This window comes from Nannospalax galili, unplaced genomic scaffold (assembly GCF_000622305.1).
Source record: "Nannospalax galili isolate Female #2095 unplaced genomic scaffold, S.galili_v1.0 scaffold2124, whole genome shotgun sequence".
Taxonomy (NCBI): Eukaryota; Metazoa; Chordata; class Mammalia; order Rodentia; family Spalacidae; genus Nannospalax; species Nannospalax galili.
Genome location: NW_008351698.1, coordinates 2128 through 24000, shown reverse-complemented (window position 1 = coordinate 24000; position 21873 = coordinate 2128). Strand labels below are relative to the sequence as shown.

Sequence of the window (21873 nt, the reverse complement as noted above, 5' to 3'; positions counted from 1 at the left end):
CAAATCCCAGCACCCACATGGCAGCTAACAACTGTCCCTAACTCCAGTCCCAGGGGATCTGACAGCCTCTTCTGTCCTCCGTGGGCATTGCACGACACAGGTGCACTTACCTACATGCAGGCAGTACACACATACACATAAAAAAAGAAAAAAAAAAGGATAAATAAAAAAGGGGGGCAGGAGTGCAGTGTTGACTTGAATCTCCCTGGAGCCCACTCAATCAGAAAACAGAAAAACTCAGTGTTCTCTATTCATGTGTTAGCAGGGAGAAGGGGAAGTCTGCTGGAAGGCAGGAAAAAGCTTCAGTTTCCCCAGCTGTAAAATGGGAACAATACTCAGTTTGCTCACCCTTAGAACCATCCTAACTATAGAGGCCAGTGGCATGGGAGGATACCCTGCACAGCCAGAGATTAGGAAGAGGTATCTGAAATCACTCACCACACATTCATGTTCAGATTCTCACCCACACCATTCTCTCAATAAATAAATAACAATGAAAGAGACTAATTATACAACTGAGAACATTTTCTTTTAATGAATTACAAACTAAATTACAAATAATGTTAATAGAACACTGGAGGACAAGAGGTGGGAAGAGAAAGAAAATCATAAAAAGAAATATTTTTAAACAATTACAAAACCCCAAGGTGCACATGGTAACAAATCCATCCACACTGGGGAAAAAAACCCCTACAATAACCTGAAGTATAAATACAATTGTTCACTCTGTTATAGAAAAAAATGTCCCCAATGCTCTGACCAGGTCACAGCCTTAAAAAAGTGTATTCTCAAAAATGACATCTAAACCCTCGCTTCCACTCTTAGGGGTGAGAGGTAACTCTTGGAAGAAGTCAGGAACAGGGATCTCTGGAAACCCAAAAACTAAATTCCTAAAATACAGAGATTTAGCACAGTGGCAGAGCATTTACCTCATGAAAGCAAGGTCCTGGGTTCAGTCCCCAGCACTGGAAAAAGAAAATTCCTAAATACAAAAGAAAATTCAAATGTCTTTCTCCTGCCTCATAAAGTCATGGTAAGCAACAGATCAGAATATAGCATAATCCCTGTGTCCTGTACCTCCCAGACTCCTCCTGCCTACCGAGGTAGACAGGGTGCAGTGGGGAGTCACATCTGCTTCCCCCACCAGGCCTCTACCTGAGTCTCCTAGCCTGTTAGGTGAGGCGAAACACTAAAACTAGAGTAAGAACTGCTTGGATCTATTTTTCAAACTAATTCATTAAAACAGGCCCCTTCCCCATAGCTTGGTTTTGCTTGGTTCTGAAATGTTCCAACTTAGATGACCCCACTATCAGTTGGCCTTTACAAAAATGATGGCAGTAGGAGGTCTGGGGTCTGTTATGACCCAGGCCAAGATTGGGATGGCAAACTTGACATGGGGGCAGGAGTTGGGGGATGGGGGATAGTCAGTTTTGTTTTGAATACCAGCCCTCCTCAGTAATGACTAATAAGAGGGAGAGAAGGTGGTGGAAACTGAGTTAAGTGCATCTAATACCAAAGCTTCCTTTCATTTTCTCCTAGTCTCTCCCTGGAACTGTGAATCCCCAGAGCTGGCTGGCCAAGAGAAGAAGCCAGTGCTAAGGCCGCCAGAAAAGAGCAGAGGGCTGACCCGAGTCCTTGTAGCCCAGAGTCAAGTCAGATTAAGTCCACACTAGAGAAGGCAAGACTGAGGGTGAGGGCTTTAGGAAGGACATTAAAGTCGAAGGTGGGGTACTGGCTTGGTCACATCCTGGAAGAAAGGGTGAGCCAAAGCTGCTTTTGCTGAAATCCGCTTGTTGGGGTCATAATGTAGCATTTGCTGAAGGGAGAAATGTATGTTGACTTCAGTGACGTAACAGTAGACCAAATGAACATCAGGTACGCTCAGAAATCAGGAATCCAGGATTTTTGTTTGTTTCTGGCTTTTTGAAATAGGGTCTCCTGCAGCCCTAGGTGACCTGGAACTCATTATGTAGACTAGGTTGGCCTGGAATTCACAGACATCCACGTGCCTCTGTGTCCCAAGTGCTCAAACCAGTATTCTTTTACCCAGTTCTCCTTCCCCTCCTCCCATATCTAAACCAGCCTGCTGATGGGGAGAGAATCAAAAACTAGGGAAATGCTGGGGCTGGAGAGATGGCTCAGCAGTTGAAAGCACTGACTGCTCTTGCAGAGGACCCAAGTTCGATTCCCAGTACCCACATGGTAGCTAACAACTGTCTGTAACTCCAGTTCCAGGAGATCCGACACCCTCTTCTGACCTCCACTGGCATTGCACGACACAGGTACACCTACCTACATGAGGGCAATACACATACACATAAAATAAAAATAATAAAATATTTGAAAAAAAAAAAAAAACTAGGGAAATACTGACAAGCAGAGCTCAGGGTCTCAGCCTTTTTCATCCTGAAAAGGCCCTTCTCTGGGTGAATGAGAGGGTATCTGTTCCCTATTCTTACCGATAACAAGCTCCGGCCATCTTCATCCAGGGGAGGCACAACTTTGCTAAAATCTTGCCGGGCCCACTTGGGGAAACTCGGTTTATAGTCAGGCATAGAAGTAACTCCTGGCCAAACCACCTCATCTGGGGTTCCCAGAGTCCGAAAGATCCGGAAGAGTTGGTCAATCTCAGAATCTCCAGGGAATAAGGCCCGGCGGGTCACCTGAAAATGAGGAAAGAGGAAAGGCCAAGACCCACATTGACGTCAGTCAACACTGCCCCTTGAATAAAGGTTCCCACAGGCCATGGAAGGTCAGCAGGGCCCCATGACTCCCTCCCCAGGGTTTTTCATGGGGTTGGTCACACAGAACTTGAGACAATGAAGTCCCTTCATCTGTCTCCTTGCCCCCTCCTTCCTTCCCCCAACCATGGTTTTGTAGATCCCCAAGGCTGGGTGGGGCTGGGAGGGGGCGAATATCTGGGGTGCCACTGACATGTTGCAAAGGGATCCCAAGCCACTCACGGGGTATGGGGTAGACACTGCGGTCATCCCCCCTCCTTGTGATGCAGCCACTTCTAGATAGGAGCACAGCGGGCAGAGACTGTGTCTTCCATTTCTTCTGTGTTCCCCACAGCACTTAGCATGGTGCTGGGTACACACTAGGTGCTTAACAAATATTTTTTGATGAATTGAGAGAGGAATATGGGCAATTATAAGGTACTAGTGGATAAATGCACATTCTATATGTATATCGATATGTAGGCTAATGGTCTCCAAGCCCCCAGTTAAAACCCAGATAAAGCACCATAAAAAAATTTATCATCTGTCTACCCACTGTTATATTAAGGGGGATAGGGGCTCCCATATGAAGCCAGACTTTAAGAATCTTTCCATCTGAAAAGCCAGGGGTTGAGGTGGGGCATGACCAAGTTTACAAAAATGATAGGTATGGATAATGTAAACATGGTTGATCCTACTACATTTCTGTTCCCTCCAGCAAGCGCTACAGGTCAAGTGAAGGAGAAACAACTGGGCCTGACCAACCTTTTGACATTGTGAGAATGTTATCACCCACAAAGTGCATGTTCAAGAATCATGAAATCAAGTTAACCCCCCAAAAGATTGCCAAAAAAAAAAACCCTCATAATGTTTTAAATAAGTTTACAATTTTGTTTTGGGCCACATTCATAACTAACCTTGAATGCATGTGGCCTGAGGGCCACCTGCTGGAATAAATAGAATTCATCTTCCCAGTATATGCAGATTAAAGTTAAAATAGCTAAGTGGAGGGCTGGAGAGATGGCTCAGTGGTTAGGAGCACTGACTGCTCTTGCAGAGGATCCAGGTTCGATTCCCAGCACCTACATGGTGGCTACAAACCATCCTTAACTCCAGTTCCAGGGGAATCCGAAGCCCTGACTGTGGCATTGCACGACACAGGTGCACTCACATACATGCAGGCAATACACTTAAACACACAAAATAAAGGAAGAGCTTTTCCCAGAGTGGAAATGTAGCAATTACGTCCTTCTGCTAATGTAGACCTGGAGATGGCAGTGTTGTCCCACTGCTGGGGTTGGTCCTCTCAAGAGCTTTGTAAAATTAGAACTCTAGCCGGGCGGGCGTGGTGGCACACGCCTTTAATCCCAGCACTAGGGAGGGAGGCAGAGGCAGGGGAATCCCTGTGAGTTCAAGGGCAGCTGGGTCTAAATAGGGAGTTCCAGGTTCCAGGACAGCTGGAGCTACAGGGAGATCCTGTCTCAAAAAGACCAAAAAAAAAAAAAGTAAAAACAAAGCAGCTGAATGGCTACAGAACTGATTTAGCTCATTTCAGGGATTAGAGCTCTATGCTAGATAACTAAGTCTGTTTTGGGATCAGGGGCAAATACCTCTGCCCAGGTGATACTCTAGAAAACCCTGTGATGAAGGGACCCATGGTTCTGGGCCAAGAGATAGTTCTTTTGCTTTTGGATGTGGGCATGAGTGAGCTGGGTAGAACCTGGCAAGCTCCATACCATTTCAGCAAAGATGCAGCCCAGGCTCCAGATATCCACGGCTGTGGAATAGTACTTGCAGCCCAGAAGGATTTCAGGTGCTCGGTACCACAGGGTCACCACCTGGGGGGGACAAGAGTAGAACAGGGCTCCCATGGCATGGAGATTCACACACCTCAGTTCAACAAAACCCTGCTACCCTCCAGCCTCTTTTTAAAATTATTTTATTTTATTTATTTATTTTTGGTGTTTTTTGAAACAGGGTCTTTCTGTAGCCCCAACTGTCCTGGAACTCACTATGTAGACCAGGCTGGCCTTGAACTCACAGAGATCCATCCGCCTGCCTCTGCCTCCCAAGTACTGGGATTAAAGGCGTGTGCCATCACACCTGGCAATTTTATTTTGAATTATGTGTATATGTCCATGTCTGTATGTGGTTTGTACATGTGAGTGTAGTGTCAGAAGATAGTATTGGATCCTCTTGAACTGGAGTTACAGACAGTTATGAGCTGTCAGATGTGGGTGTGAGAGCATTAGACATTACACGCTCTTTACTGAGCTATCTCTCAAGCCCCATTCTAGCCTCTTAAATAGTTCCTCTTCTTCCCTGATTTCCTCTAAAAGAAATGATGACACACAACTTCCTAGGCCAGACTTGGCTTACTCCATGGCTCTAGGGGGTCCTATTTTGAGAACCCAGAATTTGGGCCCTTCCTGGAAAATGTGAAACAAAATGGTATACCATCCAGCTTTCCCAGCTTAGTATCTAAGCCCACATAACCTTACAGTATTAATTATTCTGTGTATATCTTAAAACTTTTAGGTTGTCGGGGGCTGGAGAGATGGCTCAGCAGTTAAGAACACTGACTGTTCTTGCAGAAGACCCAGGTTCAAATCCCAGCACCCACAAGGCAGATAACAACTGTAACTCCAGTTCCAGGGATCCGACAGCCTCTTCTCTCCTTCCTCGGGCATTGCACATATGGGTGCACTTACCTACATGCAGGCAATACACACATACACATAAAATTAAAAATAGTAAAATATTTTTAAAAATTAAAAAAAAAAAATTTAGATTGTCAAAGATTCCATTTCCCAAAGAACTCTTGGCCAGATATTTTGGTAACTTTGTGAATGCCCTTATGAACATCTCCCAGTACACTCAGGGAAGAAAACCATAGAGGGACTTACCTCATGGGTATAAGTACGAACAGGTACTCCAAAGGCTCTGGCTAGTCCGAAGTCTGCCAGCTTGATAGACCCCTCTGCATTGATAAGCAGATTCTGGGGCTTAAGGTCTCGGTGCAGGACACGGTGAGAATGGCAGAATGCTAAGCCCTGGAGCAGCTGGAACAGATAACTCTGACAAAGGAGAGAGGGAGCTTGTTTCTTCATCATGATGAACAGATAGGATGTGTTCTTTGTCCCCCAAACACAGTAAAGCCTTAACTATGCTACATCATAACTACATATTTTGGGGGTTTGGTTTATAAATTTTTTTTAATTTTTATTTATTATGTTATGTGTATGCATGTTTTGCCCGCATGTAGGTTAAGTGCACCCATGTCATGCAATGCCTGCGGAGGTCAGAAGAGGCTGTTGGATCCCCTGGGACTGGAGTTACAGACAGTTGTTAGCTGCCATGCGGGTGCTGGGATTTGAACCCAGGTCTTCTGCAAGAACAACCAGTGTTCTTAACTGATGAGCCACCTCTCCAGCCCCAATAAATTTTAAAAATTACATTTTTCTTCATTGTGTGAGGGGGTGGGGGATAGGTGGACATGCTATGTATGGCACATGTGTGGAGGTCAGAGGACAATTTGCAGGAGTCATTTCTCTCCTACCATGTGGGACCAGGGATTGAGCTCAGGTCATCAGGTCATCAGGCATGGGTGCAGGTACTTTTACTGGCTGAGCTGTCTCACTAACCCTGCTTATTTTTTAAGATAGGGTCTCACTGGCCTGGAACTCATAGTGTAGCCAAGGTTGTCCTTAAACTTACAGAGATCCCCTTGCCTCAGCCTCTGGGTACTGGGATTATAAACCTGAGCTGCCATGCCCAAGTACAGAATAGCTAAACATTTAAAAAAAAATTTTTTTGTTTTTGGTCTTTTTGAGACAGGGTCTCTTTGTAGCCCCAGCTGTCCTGGAACTCACTATGTAGACCAGGATGGCCTTGAACTCGCAGAGATCTGCCTACCTCTGCCTCCCGAGTGCTGGAATTAAAGGCGTGCGCCACCATGCCCAGCTTAAAATACTATCTTTATTTTAAGTGTGAGTGTATTGCCTGCCTGTATGTAAGTGCACCCGTGTCAGTCACGTGATGTCCTCAGAGGTCAGAAGAGGGTGTTGGATCCCCTGGAACTGAAGTTACAGACAGTTGTTAGCCACCATATGAGTGCTGGGAACCAAACCTGGGTCTTCTGCAAGAGCAGCCAGTGTTCTTAACCACAGAGCCATCTCTCCAGCCACATAACTATACATTTAGCAGTCCAGTGAGAATAAGGACCATATCTTAGTTAATTTTGCATCCCTTTCCACACCCTGTGACTTGCATATCGAAGGTGTTCTATAAATAGATGCTTTTAATGATACATTGACAGTAACTTAGGAGTGAAGAACCCAGGGGCTGAAGTGAAGAGTCAGCGGTTAAGAACACTGGCTGCTCTTGCAGAGGACCTGGGTTCGATTTCCAGCACCTACAGTAGCTAACAGGTCCCCTTAACTCTAGTTCCAGGACATCTGATGCCTTCCTCTGGCCTCCAAGAGTAGTACACAACACGGTGCACTTACATACATGCAGGCAAAGCACTCACACATATAAAATAAAAATAAATAATTTGTTTAAAGAGTGAAGAACCCAGCCCTAACACAGACACAAAGACTGGTTATTTCTCCTACACAGGTGGGAGGGCTTTTTGGAGGAATCTACCGACTATCCCTCAAAGTCCATTTATGCTAGTTTCATCTGATCTCCTTCCTGAGCTGCCTAGGTTGGCTCACAGGGGTTCAATTTTGATTTTTCTGCCCAATCCTAGTGTCAGTGATTATAATGAGCAGGGAAAGAGACGCAAAAGGAGGAAAGGGAGTGAGGAAAGCTGGAAAGGCAGCCACAGTGAAGTATCACCACTCCAAATTCCCAGCTTCTGGTCTCCCCAAAATATGTGAACTGGAATTGATGAGGATTACCTTGATGAGGGGAAGAGGGATGCCTGTGAGAGCAGAAGCATCCATAAATTTCTTGAGATCCTGGTGCAGAAATTCAAAAACCAGGTACAGCTTATTTTCTGTGTGGATGACATCCAGCAGCCTGCAAAAGAAGGTTCAGAAAATGGAGGTGAAGGAGAGAAGTCCTGGGGTAGGCAGATAATTCATTCCCCTTTCCTGCAAGATCACATCCCTGACCAGACTTACTTGACAATGTTTGGGTGATTAAGCTCCTTAAGCAGAGAGATCTCTCGGATGGCAGTACTGGGTACACCTTCAGTCTCACTTGGAGAGGTTGGGAAAGCAGAGACCGAAATATGGTTATGAACATTCCTCTCTCAAGGGGATACCACCCCCAATTCCCCTTGGAAAGTCAAAGAGGAAGGGTGCTGTCAGGAGTTAGCTTCTGGGCAGTCAGGGTGTGGCTTCTGGACACATTAGGGTCATGATCTCCCCTTTTTCCAGGGAAGGTAAGTAGAGCCTCCTGGTCAATTTGAAGCAGAATAAAGGTAATGGAGGGGAAATGTGAAAGTAGCTTCCAGCCTTCCCAGAGGGCCAGTGAGGCTCAACTGCCATTCTGAAAGAGGGCGAAGGTTCTAAGCGTGGGGTTGGGGTAGTGAGGAGGGCTCTTCATTCAGACTTAACCCAACTCTAGGAGGAGTCCTGGACTCCACACAGGGACCCCCACTTTCTCTTAAGTCTCCCCGCCTGCAGATTTGGGAGGACGCCGGGCTGAGCCGAAAGTTTTCCAGGAATTCTACCCCACCCTCCAGTCTCCCCGGAGAGCGTCCACCGTCCGTCCACCCACCCCTCACTTAAAACAAGTCCCTCCCAGCTACCTTCCGGTCCCTGCACGGCTACCCGCCTGTTGGGGGTGGGGGGAACAGCCTAGAGGTCCCGACCGGGAAGTTCGGGCTCCAAAGACCACTCACGTGTCTAGCCGGATTTTCTTTAGCGCCACTACTTCTCCGGTCAACTTGTTTTTGGCCTTGTACACAACTCCGTACGTGCCCTCTCCGATCTTTTCTACCTTTTGGAAGTTCTCCATGAAGCGCTAGAGTCGGGTCAGCCCGGCCCTGGACCGGGCCTGGGAACCCAGAAGAAAGCGGGCCCGAGGCTCGGGGGCCGAGGACCGGGAGCGGAGGTCGACACTGAGGCCCGGGCTCGGGATGGAACGCTAGGTAAGTACAGCCCTTGACAATCTGTCCAACTTGAAACAATGTTGCCGCCTCCCCCCGAGCGCCAGCAGCCTGCCGAGGCCCCGCCCCGCCTTCCCGCGTTTCCCTGACTCCGCCCCCCACCCTTCGGATTGGCCAGCGTCAGAGAGGGTGGAGCCAGCCCCGTGCTTCCCTCCGCCGTGACCCCGCCCGGTGGGGCGGGCTGGCAGCACTGCACTGCTGTCCACCTTTTCCCCAGTTCCTGGTTTACTCTGCCGGCCTGCCAGGGTCGTCTCTAGTCTTTAGGGGCCCCCTGGTCTCCCCGCGCTGTTTTCACCACCCCACGGACGAAGTTACATTTCTCCTGGCCTAGGGAGTCTCCTTCAAAAAGCAGAAATCCGGAAATCTTTTCTTTTTTTAATGATTTATTTTTAATTGAGTGTTGTATGTGTGGGTCTGTGGGTGAGTGCAGGCGCCTGCGGAGCCCTGAGGCATCAGATCGCGCCCTAAAGCTGGAGTTACAGGCAGTGTGAGCTGCCCCGATGTGCTGGAACTCGAACTCCCCAGACCTCTACAAGAGCAGCTCTTAACGAGCACAGCCAACTCTCCAGCCACCCCCTACACCTGGGTTTGCGATGGGGTTTTTGTGGGTTCTTTTGACACAGGGTCTCACTAGGTAGCCCTGGCTAGCCTGGAAATGTTATGCAAACCAGGCTGGCCTCAAACTCACAGGGAACGGCCTACCTGTCGCTGGGATCCAGAGCTGGGATTAAAAGCACGCACAGGCCACTGTGCCTGGAGCAAAATCTTAATCAGTAAAGGATTAGTAGGCCAGAGAACTGAGTCACCTCTCAGTTTACCTGGATTCTGTTTTGCACTGGTTTTAGTGGGGGGTTTTGTTTGGTTGGTCATTTTGTCTTTTTCAATGCTAGGGATTGAACCTAGGGCCCTGTGGATGCTAGGCAAGGGGTCTACCACTGAGCCATACTCCCAGCCCTGACTGCTTTTGATGAAGGTGCCTTGTTTCTGTCTTTTTGAGAGGTTCTTGGTTTGACTCAATTATGTGAAGTAGGTGTTCTGTTACCGCCTGTCAGTCAACTCCTTCAGAGTGTGTCAAGTTGAGTGTGAGCCAGTGAAACCAGAAACCCATTGACTAGTGGGGATGGGAAAGGAATGTCCAGGGACCAAAATCAGTTCTGGTGCCAGGCGTGGTCTTGGGGAGTGAAGGAAGGGCTATGCAAATGAGCATCGCTTTCTATATAGGGGCTCATTCCAACCGCCCCCACCCCCAGTATCGCTGGATGCTGAAAGGAAGAACAGGATGGAGGTGGTGCAGAGAAGGTGCTTTCTCCATTTGTCTGTTCTGAGTGCTCTGCTGGTTGTGGGGACCGTGGAAGGTGAGTGTATATGTATGGACAGGAGCAGATGCAATTAGAAGTTGAGCACCTCTCTGCTTTGTCCCCTTTTAATAGGATATTTCAGGCTTGTCCCACCTATTTAATTTAGTGAAGATATGGTTTTGTTTGTTTTTATTTGTTTGAAGCAGGGTCATATGTAGCCCAAGTCACTCCGAACTCCTTAGCCAAGAATGGCCCTGAACTCCTGGTCATCCTGCTTCTGACTCCTAAATACTGGAATTACAAGTATAAACCATCATACCTGGTTTAATGCAAGAGATTCAGGACTGAGCATGAAAGTAATTCTATCTGATTTGAGGGGCAGAAAGTATAGCCCTAATTCTGACAGAGAGCTGGAGCAGGGGCTACTAGGGAGTGAAATGAATCCTTTTAAATAATATCTCAAATACTTGGTCTAAAATGGGTCTAAGGAAAAATAATTTGGTATTTGATAAGACCAAGGGGACATCACCTCCCCCACTTGGGATGGGGATGGGTAAATACAGCCCAGGCCTATATTCTGGGGCTTGGAGAGACAGGCAGAGGGTCTCAGCTGAGCATCACATGAAAGGACTCTGGGGGATTGAGGCCTCGTGACAGGAGCAAGGGAGCAAGGGGAGGGATTTGGGATGGTGAGAGGGTCTGGAATGTCCCGTGCTGCTGGAGGGAGGGTGGGAAATGAACAAAGGATGTCACATCTTATGACTTCACCTGCTCCAGTGGTGAATTTCTCACTGAATGATTACAGATCAACCCCCAGCAGAATCTTTGACTTCTCCATGGACATTAAAAATGGGACAAGGAGGGTTGGAGAGATGGCTCAGCAGTTAAGAGCACTGACTGCTCTTGCAGAGGACCTGGGATGAATTCCCAGCACCCACAGGGTGGCTACGAACCGTCCTTAACTCCAGTTCCAAGGGAATCCAAAGCCTTCTTCTGACCTCCACCGAATTATAGACTCACACACATGCAGGCAATACACCGGGCGTGGTGGCGCATGCCTTTAATCCCAGCACTTGGGAGGCAGAGGCAGGTGGATCTCTGTGAGTTCCAGGCCAGCCTGCTCTACATAGTGAGTTCCAGGACAGCTGGGACTACAAGGAGACCCTGTCTCAAAAAAAGACCAAAAAAAAAATTTTTTTTAAATGGGACAAGGATAGTGTCTGCAGTGCTGACATATGTACATCATATCATAGTCCCACTGTCTCTAGATCCCTGGTCTCAAACTTCTAGGAAGGTCTTTGATCTGGCTTTCTTCATTTATGCTGTAGTTTCTTTCGTTCCTTCTTTCCTTCTTTTTTCCTTTCTTTCTATCTCTCTTTTCATTTCTTTTCTAAGATGGAGCTTTCATGTATTCCACACTAACCTTGAATTCACTATGTAGTAGTAGCTGACAATGACCTTGAACTTCTGATCCTCCTGCTGCCTCCACATCCTGCATGCTAGGATCACAGATATGTTACCAGGTTTTGCTTTTTACTATATTCCTTAATGTATTCTGGAAATGTTCTAATCTCATCCACACATCTGAGGCTCTAAGGTACTATGCTTACATTATGGATACTGACTTTAAAATAAAAATAAGGCACTTTTCAGGGCTTGGAGGGGGTTACTGTATAATTTTGTCTAGTGTAAGCCAGGCATGATGGCACTCACCTGTAATCCTAACTACTCTGGAGGCTGAGGTAGGAGGATCTACAGTTTGAAGCCAGCCTTGGAAACTTACTGAGATCCTGTCTCAAGTAAATAAAAAGAAGTTAACTTCCTAGGCATGGTGGTGCACACCTGTAACCCCAGCAGTTGAGAGGCCAAGGAAGAGGATTAAGACTCTGAGGCCAGCCTGAGCTACATACTAAGACCCACATTCTAATAAATAAATAAATAACATGGCTATACAATAAAATGCATTTTTACCAGGTTTTATTGAATTTGAGGGATTAAAATAACAGCATAGAAACACACTGAGATTTTCTCTTTTTTTGCATTGTATGTGTAGGTCAGAGGACAACTTGTGGGAGTTGGTTTGCTCCTTCTACAATGTGATTCATGGGGATCAAGCTCAAGTCTCAGGCTTGGCAGCAAGCACCTTTACCCACTGGACCCAAGACAGTCCTTTAAATAAATATTTTAGACTAGCACAACAGCCAACAAGGATAAAGCAATGTGTCAAATGTTGATACTTGCTTGGATTTGAGTGAAACCACATGGAAACCCATTATATTCCTTTTTCCTCTTGGTCAGTTACATGTATTTGCGTGTGTGTGTGTGTGTGTGTGTGTGTGTGTGTGTGTGCGTGTGTAGTGTAATTTTATTATTTTTTGAGACAGGGTCTCCCTGTGTAACTAACTGGCCTGATACTTGCTGTGTAGACTGGGCTGGCTTCCAACTTGCAGGGATCTTCCTGCCTCTGCCTTCAAGTGGTGAGATTGCAGGCATGAGCCAGCATATCCAGTGTAATCATAATCATTATGCCTGCTTTGTCCCAGCCTCCAAAATCTACCAGCTTCTACTCCATCCTCCCTCCTTCTCACCACAGTGGTCTTTCTTTCTCTCTCTCTCTTTCTCTCTCTCTCTTTTTTTTTTGAGACAAGCTCTCACTGTGTAGACCAGGCTGGCTGACCTCAACCTCATAATGATCCTCCTGCTTCAGCTTCCTGAGTGCTGAGATTACATGTGTGAGCCACCACATCCGGCTGCCAGAGTGGTCTTGTGATAGCTTGAGGTGTGGATAATGTCTATATGTATGTGCATTTCTGCCCGTCTCTGATTCAAACCTTCACTGTCTCCTTTTCTTATTCCTTGGGAGACTGAGGTATGAGAATTACAAGTTTGACAACAACCTAGGCTGAGTAGTGAAAACCTCTCTCAAAATAAATAAACTAGCTGGGAGTGGTGGCGAACAGCCTTTAATCCCAGCATTGGGGAAGCAGAGACAGATGGATCACTGTATGTTCCAGCCCTGGCCCTCCCCCAAGTCTACTTAGTGAGTTCTAGGCCAGCTGGGACTACATGGTGACATCCTGTCTCAAAAAAAAAGGCTGGGCCAATGAGATGGTGCTTACCGTCAAGCCTGACAACCTGAGTTTGGAGAGAATTGACTCCTGCAAGTTGTCCTCTGACTTCTTCACACACTCATGTGCACACAGATACATACATATATTTATACATACATAATACATACATACATATAAACCAACAGTGAGTGCTTCGCTAGCATGCATGTGACCAACCCTGGGTTCAGTCCTCAGCACTGCAATTATTTTTTTAATTTAAATGCAGTTTGTGCCTATTAATTCTACTTAGGAGACTGCAGCAAGAGGATTGAAAGTTGAAGATCAGTCTAGGTAACTTAGTGACCCTTTATCAAAATATAAAGTCAAGTCAGGCTTGGTGGTACAGACCTTGAATCCTAATTCTAATACCTGGAAGGCTGAGGCAGGAAGATTGAAGTTCAAGGTCTGCCTAGGCTACAGAGCAAGTTCAAGGCCAGCCTTGTCAACCTAGTAAGACCCTACACAAAAAGTAAAACAAAAAACAAACAACAACAACAAAAAAAGGCATGGTGGTACATGCCTTTAATCCCAGCATTTAGCAAGTAGATCTTTGTGATTTCAAGGCCAGAATGGTCTGTATAGCAAGTTCCAGACCAGTCAGGGCTACATAGTAAGACCCTATCTTAAAAAAAAAAAAAAGTATATATAATGACTGGCAAGGTAGCTCATTGGGTAAGGGAGTTGCCACCAACCTTGACAAACTGAGTTCAATCATCCCTGGAACCTTTCACATGTGTGTTGTGGCATGGTGCATGTATGAGTGTATATACTTACACAAATAAATAAAAGTAATGACATTTTGAAATACAAACTTTTTAAAAATGTAAAAAGAGGGCTAGAGATTAAGCTCAGTAGTGAGGTACTTAACTAGTATGCATTAGGCCCTGTGTTCAATCTCACTGCTGCCCCCTTCCCACCAAAATTAGTAAACTGCACTTTGTTTTGTTTTGGGGTTTTTTTGTTGTTGTTTTTTAGTTAGTTTTTTTTTTTTTTTTTGAGACAGGGTCTCACTGTGTAGCCCGGCTGGCCTGGAAATCACTATGCTACATAGACCAGACCTCAAACTCCCAGAAGTCCACTGCTTCTGCCTCCCAAGCACTGGAATTAAAAGTGTACACCACCACGACCTGCCTGTAAAGTGCACTGAAAGAGAGTGAGATGACATGGGATGTAGCACTGTTCTTGGGAAAGATGGAATGATTCTGGGCCTCTCATGGCACATTCCTTTTAGGATCCAGAGACCAAGACTTGTTTGGTGTTCCGAGGCAGCTTGAAACTACAGCCTGGAACAGGCAGCTGTATCCTGATTGGACAGAAGCCCAGGGCCCTGACTGCTGGAGAGGTAGGAACTTGAAAATTCTTGGGGAAGGCCTGGTGGAAAGAGGACAGGGAGGAGTGTAAGAACTGAGCTAAATGTAGGAAGCCAAGGCAGCTAATGCAACCTCCCGTCCAAGGTGGCCAGGTGTCTCTGAAGGTCAGTAATGATGGGCCCACACTGACTGGTGCAAACATCTCCTTTTCTACTACCCTGCACTTCCCTGAAAGTCAAAAGGTACTGCCAGATGGGCAAGTTATCTGGGCCAACAACACCATCATCAATGGTAAGTACCTCTCTAACTTCTCACATTACTCCCAGGGTTCACATTCCTAGGATTCCCTGGTATCCCCAATGAGCCCAGGGAATATCCTCTTCCATTTTTAAATATTTTTGTGGTGCTAGGGTTCAAAGCCAGAGCCCCACACATGCTTGGCAAGTGCTGTACTGCTGATCTGTATCCTCATACTCTCCTATTTTTAAGAATTTTTATTTTTATTTTATGTGTATCAGTGTTTTGCCTGCATGTAAGTGCACCCTTGTCATGTAATGCCCACAGAGACCAGAAAAGGGTGTTAGATCCTGTGGAATTGGAGTTATGGATGATTATTAGCCACCATGTGGGTGCTAGGATTTGAACCCGGGTCCTCTGGAAGAGCAGCAAGTGTTATTAACTGCTGAGTCAATTCTCCAGCCCCTCTCTTCTATTTAAAATATATATATATATATGATAGTATATACTCATTATAGTAAAGTTAGAAAACAAAGATAAAGCAAAAAGAGAATTATAGTTTCCAAATCAAAGGACAGCAAAATCCTGAAGTTGGACAGACTTAGATGTAAATTTGTCACTAGATGTGACCTTGAGCTAGTAATTTTCATGCTTCCATTTTCCTGTCTATAAAATGGAGCTGGTACCTTCCTTGACATTGTAATGAGGATGAAAATGTGATCATCTATATAAAGTACTCAGCAGACAGCTGCTCCAACCTACAGTACAGGTTTAATAAATGCTAGTTGATGCTATTGTTCTTAATCTCATTAAAGGAAGTCACTGTAAACATTTTGTTCCATGAATATTCATCCCAAATGGGTCATAGTATGGAGGTTGTTTTCTAGCTAGGGAGTACTCCCATAGCCCCATCCACTAGGAGCTATTTTAGGGGTTGCAGCTGATACAAAAGAATGCCAGAGCTTGAGGGTGACTGTATCTACCTTTCAGGGAGCCAAGTGTGGGGAGGACAGCCAGTGTATCCCCAGGAACCTCATGAAGCCTGCGTCTTCCCTGATGGTGGACCCTGCCCATCTGGCCCTCAGTCTCAGAGAAGCAGCTTTGTTTATGTTTGGAAGACCTGGGGTGAGGTTTCCTAGCAACCCCTCACCAATTATAGCCCTACCTGTGGGACCTGCCCGCTTCCTCCAAACACCTTCTAGAGTAATCATCCTCAATATACCTCCTAATGTCCCTTCTCTGGTGCCCTTTTTTCAAATTCTTCCTCTCAGTTCTCTTTGACCAGTTGCCTCTTGTTCCCTGCTTTTCTTTCCAAAACACTCAGGACAATACTGGCAAGTTCTGGGGGGCCCAGTGTCCAGGCTGAGCATTGCAACTGACCATGCAGTGCTGGGCACACACATCATGGAAGTTACTGTCTACCACCACCGTGGGTCCCAGAGCTATGTGCCCCTTGCTTACTCCAACTCAGCCTTCACTATCATTGGTAAGGGTTTGGAAAAGAACAAGCCTAGGCATAGGGCAGGAGAAAGTGAGGAGGCTAGCTTAGACAAGAAGGGGAAATGGTGTCCAACCTTCACAAGGCAGGGCCAGAAAGACCTGGACAGAGAAATGTGGGGCTTGGAGACAAAGAGCCAGCTAGTCAGCATGTGGTTGGAGGATGTGGCTGTGAAAGAAGCTGTAACCCTTGTTCTCACTTTTTCTGGCTCCAACCCCAGATCAGGTGCCCTTCTCTGTGAGTGTGTCCCAGCTACAGGCCTTGGATGGAGAGAACAAACACTTCCTGAGAAATCAACCTCTGATCTTTGCCCTTCAGCTTCACGACCCCAGTGGGTATTTGGCTGAAGCTGACCTCTCCTACACCTGGGACTTTGGAGACAATACTGGAACCCTGATCTCTCGGGCAGCTGTGGTCACTCACACTTACCTGGAGTCAGGCCCAGTCACTGCCCAGGTGGTGCTGCAGGCTGCCATTCCTCTAACTTCCTCTCCATCCTCTCCCGTTCCAGGCACCACAAATGGGTACATGCCAACTGCAGAGGCCCCTGGCACCACTTTGGGGCAAGGGACCACTGCAGAAGCTGTGGGTACTACACCTGGCCAGGTGCCAACTACAGAGCCCTCTGGAACCACAGTTGTGCAGATGCTAACCACAGAGGTCACAAATACTGCATCTGTGCAAGTGCCAAACACAGAGGGCACAGGTATTACATCTGAGCAGATGCTGACCTCAGAGGTCATAGATACCATACTTACAGAGCTGTCAACTATAGAGGGAACAGTTACAACACCCACCAGGCCATCTGGACCCACAGTTGCACAAGCAGCAACCACAGACTTGGTGGAAACTACTGCTGAAGAGTTGCCCACCCCTGAGCCCAAGGATCTGGATGCCAGCCCATTAGTGCCTACAGAAAATTCTACAGGTAAGAGGAACTGTGTGAATGAGGTTCATTGAGGTGGGGTATTTGTCAGTTCTCACCTCTGAAAGTCTTACCCAGGACTCATTCACCTCAGAACTCTCACTGGATCTAAAGCCTAGTCCTCTTCCCTGTCCCCATCTCCTCTCCCCCCCATCTTTATAACTTGTAAAAGAAGACATGAGGCCATAAGGATAGAACTATTGCTTCTTTACCCATGAGGAACAGCTAGGAAGCCCAGGGAACAGCTTGTGATTGTTTACATATTTATATCATGATTTCAGTTCCATTTCAAGTCCTGGATTCTTATCCCAAAGCAAAACAGGAGGAATGAGATCATGATGCCAAAATGGGTTGACATAGGTCAACCATCTAGTTCAGGTCCTAGTCCAATGTGGGGCATGATAAATATTTGGAATTTTTGTGGGTTTTTTTTTTTTGAGACAGGGTATCCTTGTAACCCCAGCTGGCCTTGAACTCACAAAGATCCACCTGCCTCTGTTTCCCAAGTGTTGGGATTAAAGGCATGCATCACCATGCCTAACATCTGGAAATTTTTTAAGAAAACTATATTTTATTATTTTTTTAATTTTATGTGTATGTGTGTATTGCCTGCCTGTGTGTAAGTGTACTCGTGTCGTGCAATGCTCATGGAGGTCAGAAGAGGGTGTTGGATTCCCTGGAACTGGAGTTATGGACAGTTGTTAGCTGCCATGTGGGTGCTGGGATTCGAACCTGGGTCTTCTGCAAGAACATTCAGTGTTCTTAACCACTGAGCCATCTCTGCAGCCCCACATCTGGAAATTTTTAAAATAAGTTCTCTTTCCCTATATATGTAATTCTAAAACAGCAACTTTTCTTCTGGGCATAGCTTCCTTATCTATAAAATAAGACCTTGGCTGATTGGAGGCCAGGATCCTGTAGCTCTGGCTTTACTTGGAACAATGCCCGATTGGTCTCTGCCTCTAAGAGGGTTATCTCTTAACCTTGCCTCCTTAATATTTTCCTGCCAGGGTCCATGACCCCCCTGCTGGATGGCACAGACACCTTAGTGCTTGTGAAGAGACAAGTCCCTCTGGATTGTGTTCTGTATCGATATGGCTCTTTTTCCCTAACCCTGGACATTGTCCGTGAGTCTTGCCTATTTTGAGAACTGAAGAAGGGAGGCATAAGCTGCCAAGGCTGGCTAGTAGGAGCATATCTTGGAGGGAGAGGAGGGTGGAATTACTTGAATGGCAGGGTCCCCCTTTGAAGACAGAGATGGAATTGGCAGAGATGCCCCAGGGCTTTCCTGTGTGTGGGCCTGGTAGAGGATTCCTAACTTCAAAATTTGCAACTCTGCAGAGGGTATTGAGAATGCTGAGATCCTGCAGGCTATGCCATCTAGTAAGGGGGATGCATTTGAGCTGACTGTGTCCTGCCAAGGAGGGTGAGTGTCCTGCTCTCTTAACTTGAGGTGACTGTCACTCTGCTTTCTGGAGCTGTCTCCCTCTCTGGATCCTGATGCAAGTTCATACTTCTTTCAGGCTGCCCAAGGAAGCCTGTATGGACATTTCATCACCAGGGTGCCAGCCCCCTGCCCAGAGGTTGTGCCAGCCTGTGCCACCAAGCCCAGATTGTCAGCTGGTTCTACATCAGGTACTGACAGGTGGCTCAGGGACCTACTGCCTCAATGTGTCTTTGGCTGATGCCAACAGCCTGGCAGTGGCCAGCACCCAACTTGTCGTGCCTGGTAGGTACTTAGGCAAGAACTAGGATGAAAAGGAGTGGACAGAGGCCCACTAGGAGGGAACAGACACTGAAGTAGTACCTGGGATTCTGTTCACAGGTCAAGAAGGTGGCCTTGGGCAAGCTCCCCTGCTTGTGGGTGTTTTTCTGGTATTGATGGCTGTGGTCCTTGCATCTCTGATATATAGGTAAGAAACTTGCCATCCAGATACTCAGTCCTTTGTCACCACAACTCACTCTTCTTTAAGAGGTGCCAGAACTACCACTCCTTTTGAGAAAGCATTGGGTCCCCGAGAGAGCCCAGACTTAGAAGTCAGACAGGCCTGGGCTTCAGTGCCAACTGTAGGACCTTTGGGAAGTAACCTTAACTTTCTGAGGCTTATTGGGGTTAGAATTTATGTGGGCAAGCCACCTGGGGTGGAAGCAAATGTGAAAAAAAATGATGGCATGTTGTTAATATTAAGAGGGGCAGGGGCCTGTGAGATTGCTCAGTGGGTAAAGGTGCTTCCCACCAAGACTGATACCTGAGTTTGATCCCTGGGACCTACAGGGTGAAAGGAGAGAACTGACTTCTGCAAATTGTCCTCTGACCTCTGCATACATACCATGGCATATGCCCCCCTAACACACACAAATAAGTAAATAAAAAATGTGAAAAAAAATTTTTAAGAAGTGGGGTGTGGCCGGGCGTGGTGGCTCACGCCTTTAATCCCAGCACTTGGGAGGCAGAGGCAGGAAGCTCTGTGAGTGTTCCAGGACAGCTGGGGCTACAGGGAGACCCTGTCTCAAAAAGACCCCAAAAAAAGATCCCCAGGCCAGGAGTGCTAAGAACATCAGAGTGGAGAAGCTTATAGGGTAATTGGGAATGGAGAAAGGTAACTAGGAAAATAAGAGAGGATGAACACTAGGGATGAGGAGAAGGGGAGGGAGCTACAATGCCTTTAATCCCAACACTTGGGAGGCAGAGGCAGGAAGATCTCTGTGAGTTCCAGGACAGCTGGGGCTACAGGGAGACCCTGTCTCAAAAAGACCCCAAAAAAAGATCCCCAGGCCAGGAGTGCTAAGAACATCAGAGTGGAGAAGCTTATAGGGTAATTGGGAATGGAGAAAGGTAACTAGGAAAATAAGAGAGGATGAACACTAGGGATGAGGAGAAGGGGAGGGAGCTACAATCAAGGTCAAGCAGACCTGGCATATGGGAGCACAGACAGGCTGCCTTTATCCACTGCTGACCAATTTCCTCTCTCCTCCACATATCAGGCGTAGACTTGTGAAGCAGGGCTCAGCTCTTCCTGTTTCCCAGATGCCACATAGTAGCATCCACTGGCTGCGCCTGCCCCCTGTGTTACACACCTGCCCCACTGGTGAGAAGAGTCCACTCCTCAGTGGGCAGCAGGTCTGAGTACTTTCATATGAGGCTGTGAATTTCTTGGGGTTGACAGCAATGTCTATATTTTCTGCAGTTTTCCCTTCAAGACAACCAACACCTAAAATAAATACTCAGAACCTGATGCTGTTATTTTTTCTTGCTGTTAAAATCTTTGTCTTTTTAAGGTATAAAAAGATGTGTCATTCATTCATTTAACAGATATCCCATTTTATTAGATGAGGCACTTTTAACATATGTGTTGGTAGCTGTGTATGTATGTGTGCCTGGGAGTAATGAGGTGGTAAAGGATAATAAATATTGTGAAGGTGAAGGGACACCCCTATGAGCTGGCAGGAGGGTGTGGCAGCAATGTACAGAGTCTAGAAGAGATTTCCAGGAAGGTGGGCTCAAGACTGAGGTGTCCTCATCCCCAAAAGCCAAAGAAACTGTAGGAGCGAGGGGGTGGGCCCATGAGCATGGGCATCTGGTTCTTGTGGGTGATCTTGATCTGGAAGGGAAGGGAACACATTTGCAGGCGGTGCCTTGTGGCTGGGACATTAGGGATATGGGGTACTGGAGAAGCCAGGGCACCTAGGGCATCTGGAGGAAGAATCCATAGCATGAAGATTTGGGTTCCATGGCACCTAAGGGTCCAACCTCTCCAGGCACAGGTGATACTCACTGTACAGGGTGTCTGTATCCAGGGCTCCCCATCAACTTGCATGGGTAGAGTTTTTCTGGTCCTGTGGGAGGTTAAGAAAGATTGGTAAAGATTTTCTTACCAAGCAAATACCAAAACTCTGCTCTCTCAGGTTACTGAGAAAGATCTAGTAGAGTGCCCGTCCACCATTCCCATGAGCCCCATCCCTCCCCTCCTCTCAGGAACCCTGGCTGGAGTCTTTCTTACTGGAATGTGATCTCAGAGCACTTGGCCAGCCGATGTCCTGCACTCTTGAGCTTGGTATAGATCTGGCCCATCTCAATCGCACCCTCTAGTCCTACTACCTCCAGCCGCTTGTCACTTAGGTCTGGGAGTAAGAAATAGACAGAAGAGGCTTTATAGAAACAGGATTCTCATGCAGAAGTCACAGCTTCCCCTCAAACCTGCCAACTATAAATACCAAGGGTGCTTCTCTCACCTGGCACACAGGTTTTCAGGATATCTGGGTCTGTGATGAGTTTAGCTGTATTGCCTAAAGCCTGGTTGATCCCAAAGGTGTCCCCGTGGGGTCGCTTGGTATCACCCCAGAGGTTGGATCCTCCATGCATGCTCGGTATGTTTAGCACTGCAATGCCTTCTAGGGACAGGTTGCTCAGATCCAGAGGTTTCCCGCAGATCTGAGGGAGGAAGGATACAACTTAGCTGGGGAGAGCATAGATTCCTAACTCACAGTGTAGTCATGGATACGGTTGCTCCCTGCCAGGATTAAGAGGTGTGCAAGAGATGGAAGGCATAATGTATAAATGTCCTTGTTCCTTTTTATAATAAAATTTTTGAGACAAAAAAAAGAGAGATGGAAGGCAAAAAAAGACTAGGGTTATCTTTTTTTCTAAAATTAA

The 21873-nt window shown here is 46.7% G+C and overlaps 3 protein-coding genes across 5 annotated transcripts; 1 reads left to right on the top strand and 2 right to left on the bottom strand.

The window, feature by feature from the left end:
• Positions 1 to 510: 510 nt before the first annotated feature.
• Cdk2 (cyclin dependent kinase 2) lies at positions 511 to 8914 on the bottom strand. Of its 2 annotated transcripts, XM_008848687.3 has the most exons (8): positions 8575 to 8914; positions 7850 to 7927; positions 7625 to 7745; positions 5627 to 5797; positions 4457 to 4558; positions 2964 to 3107; positions 2460 to 2663; positions 511 to 1816 (listed from the first exon to the last, which is right to left on the bottom strand). In XM_008848687.3, the coding sequence occupies exons 1-8, from the start codon at positions 8688 to 8690 to the stop codon at positions 1712 to 1714; spliced, it is 1041 nt and encodes a 346-aa protein (XP_008846909.1). In that variant the 5' UTR covers positions 8691 to 8914; the 3' UTR covers positions 511 to 1711. The 2 variants fall into 2 exon arrangements, with proteins under 2 accessions (XP_008846909.1, XP_008846910.1); XM_008848688.3 differs by lacking the exon at positions 2964 to 3107.
• A 798-nt stretch (positions 8915 to 9712) lies between these two features.
• Positions 9713 to 20463, top strand: Pmel (premelanosome protein). Of its 2 annotated transcripts, XM_029553864.1 has the most exons (11): positions 9713 to 10196; positions 14481 to 14591; positions 14704 to 14850; positions 15787 to 15921; positions 16121 to 16282; positions 16515 to 17222; positions 18230 to 18346; positions 18561 to 18645; positions 18743 to 18948; positions 19045 to 19132; positions 20205 to 20463. In XM_029553864.1, exons 1-11 carry the CDS (start codon positions 10121 to 10123, stop codon positions 20344 to 20346), a joined length of 1977 nt encoding a protein of 658 aa, XP_029409724.1. In that variant the 5' UTR covers positions 9713 to 10120; the 3' UTR covers positions 20347 to 20463. The 2 variants fall into 2 exon arrangements, with proteins under 2 accessions (XP_029409724.1, XP_029409725.1); XM_029553865.1 differs by lacking the exon at positions 16121 to 16282.
• Positions 20464 to 20520: 57 nt separating this feature from the next.
• LOC103746522 (diacylglycerol kinase alpha-like) lies at positions 20521 to 21671 on the bottom strand (the record flags this gene model as incomplete). Its single annotated transcript, XM_008848740.3, has 4 exons — positions 20521 to 20821; positions 20996 to 21056; positions 21221 to 21341; positions 21453 to 21671. Coding segments are annotated over 4 exons (485 nt in total), but the record flags the coding sequence as incomplete, so codon positions are not given.
• Between the last annotated feature and the right edge of the window lie 202 nt (positions 21672 to 21873).

What these genes read in the sequence shown, in the direction of transcription:
- Cdk2 (XM_008848687.3), bottom strand. Translation starts at nt 8,690, where the DNA reads ATGGAGAACTTCCAAAAGGTAGAAAAGATCGGAGAGGGCACGTACGGA. An exon ending in TCCCTCTTCCCCTCATCAAG is followed by an intron (nt 5,798 to 7,624) that starts GTAATCCTCATC and finishes CTCCTTTGTCAG; the next exon opens with AGTTATCTGTTCCAGCTGCT. An exon ending in ATGGCCGGAGCTTGTTATCG is followed by an intron (nt 1,817 to 2,459) that starts GTAAGAATAGGG and finishes TTCTCCCTTCAG; the next exon opens with CAAATGCTACATTATGACCC.
- Pmel (XM_029553864.1), top strand. Translation starts at nt 10,121, where the DNA reads ATGGAGGTGGTGCAGAGAAGGTGCTTTCTCCATTTGTCTGTTCTGAGT. An exon ending in GCCTACAGAAAATTCTACAG is followed by an intron (nt 17,223 to 18,229) that starts GTAAGAGGAACT and finishes TTTTCCTGCCAG; the next exon opens with GGTCCATGACCCCCCTGCTG. An exon ending in CACCCAACTTGTCGTGCCTG is followed by an intron (nt 18,949 to 19,044) that starts GTAGGTACTTAG and finishes TTCTGTTCACAG; the next exon opens with GTCAAGAAGGTGGCCTTGGG.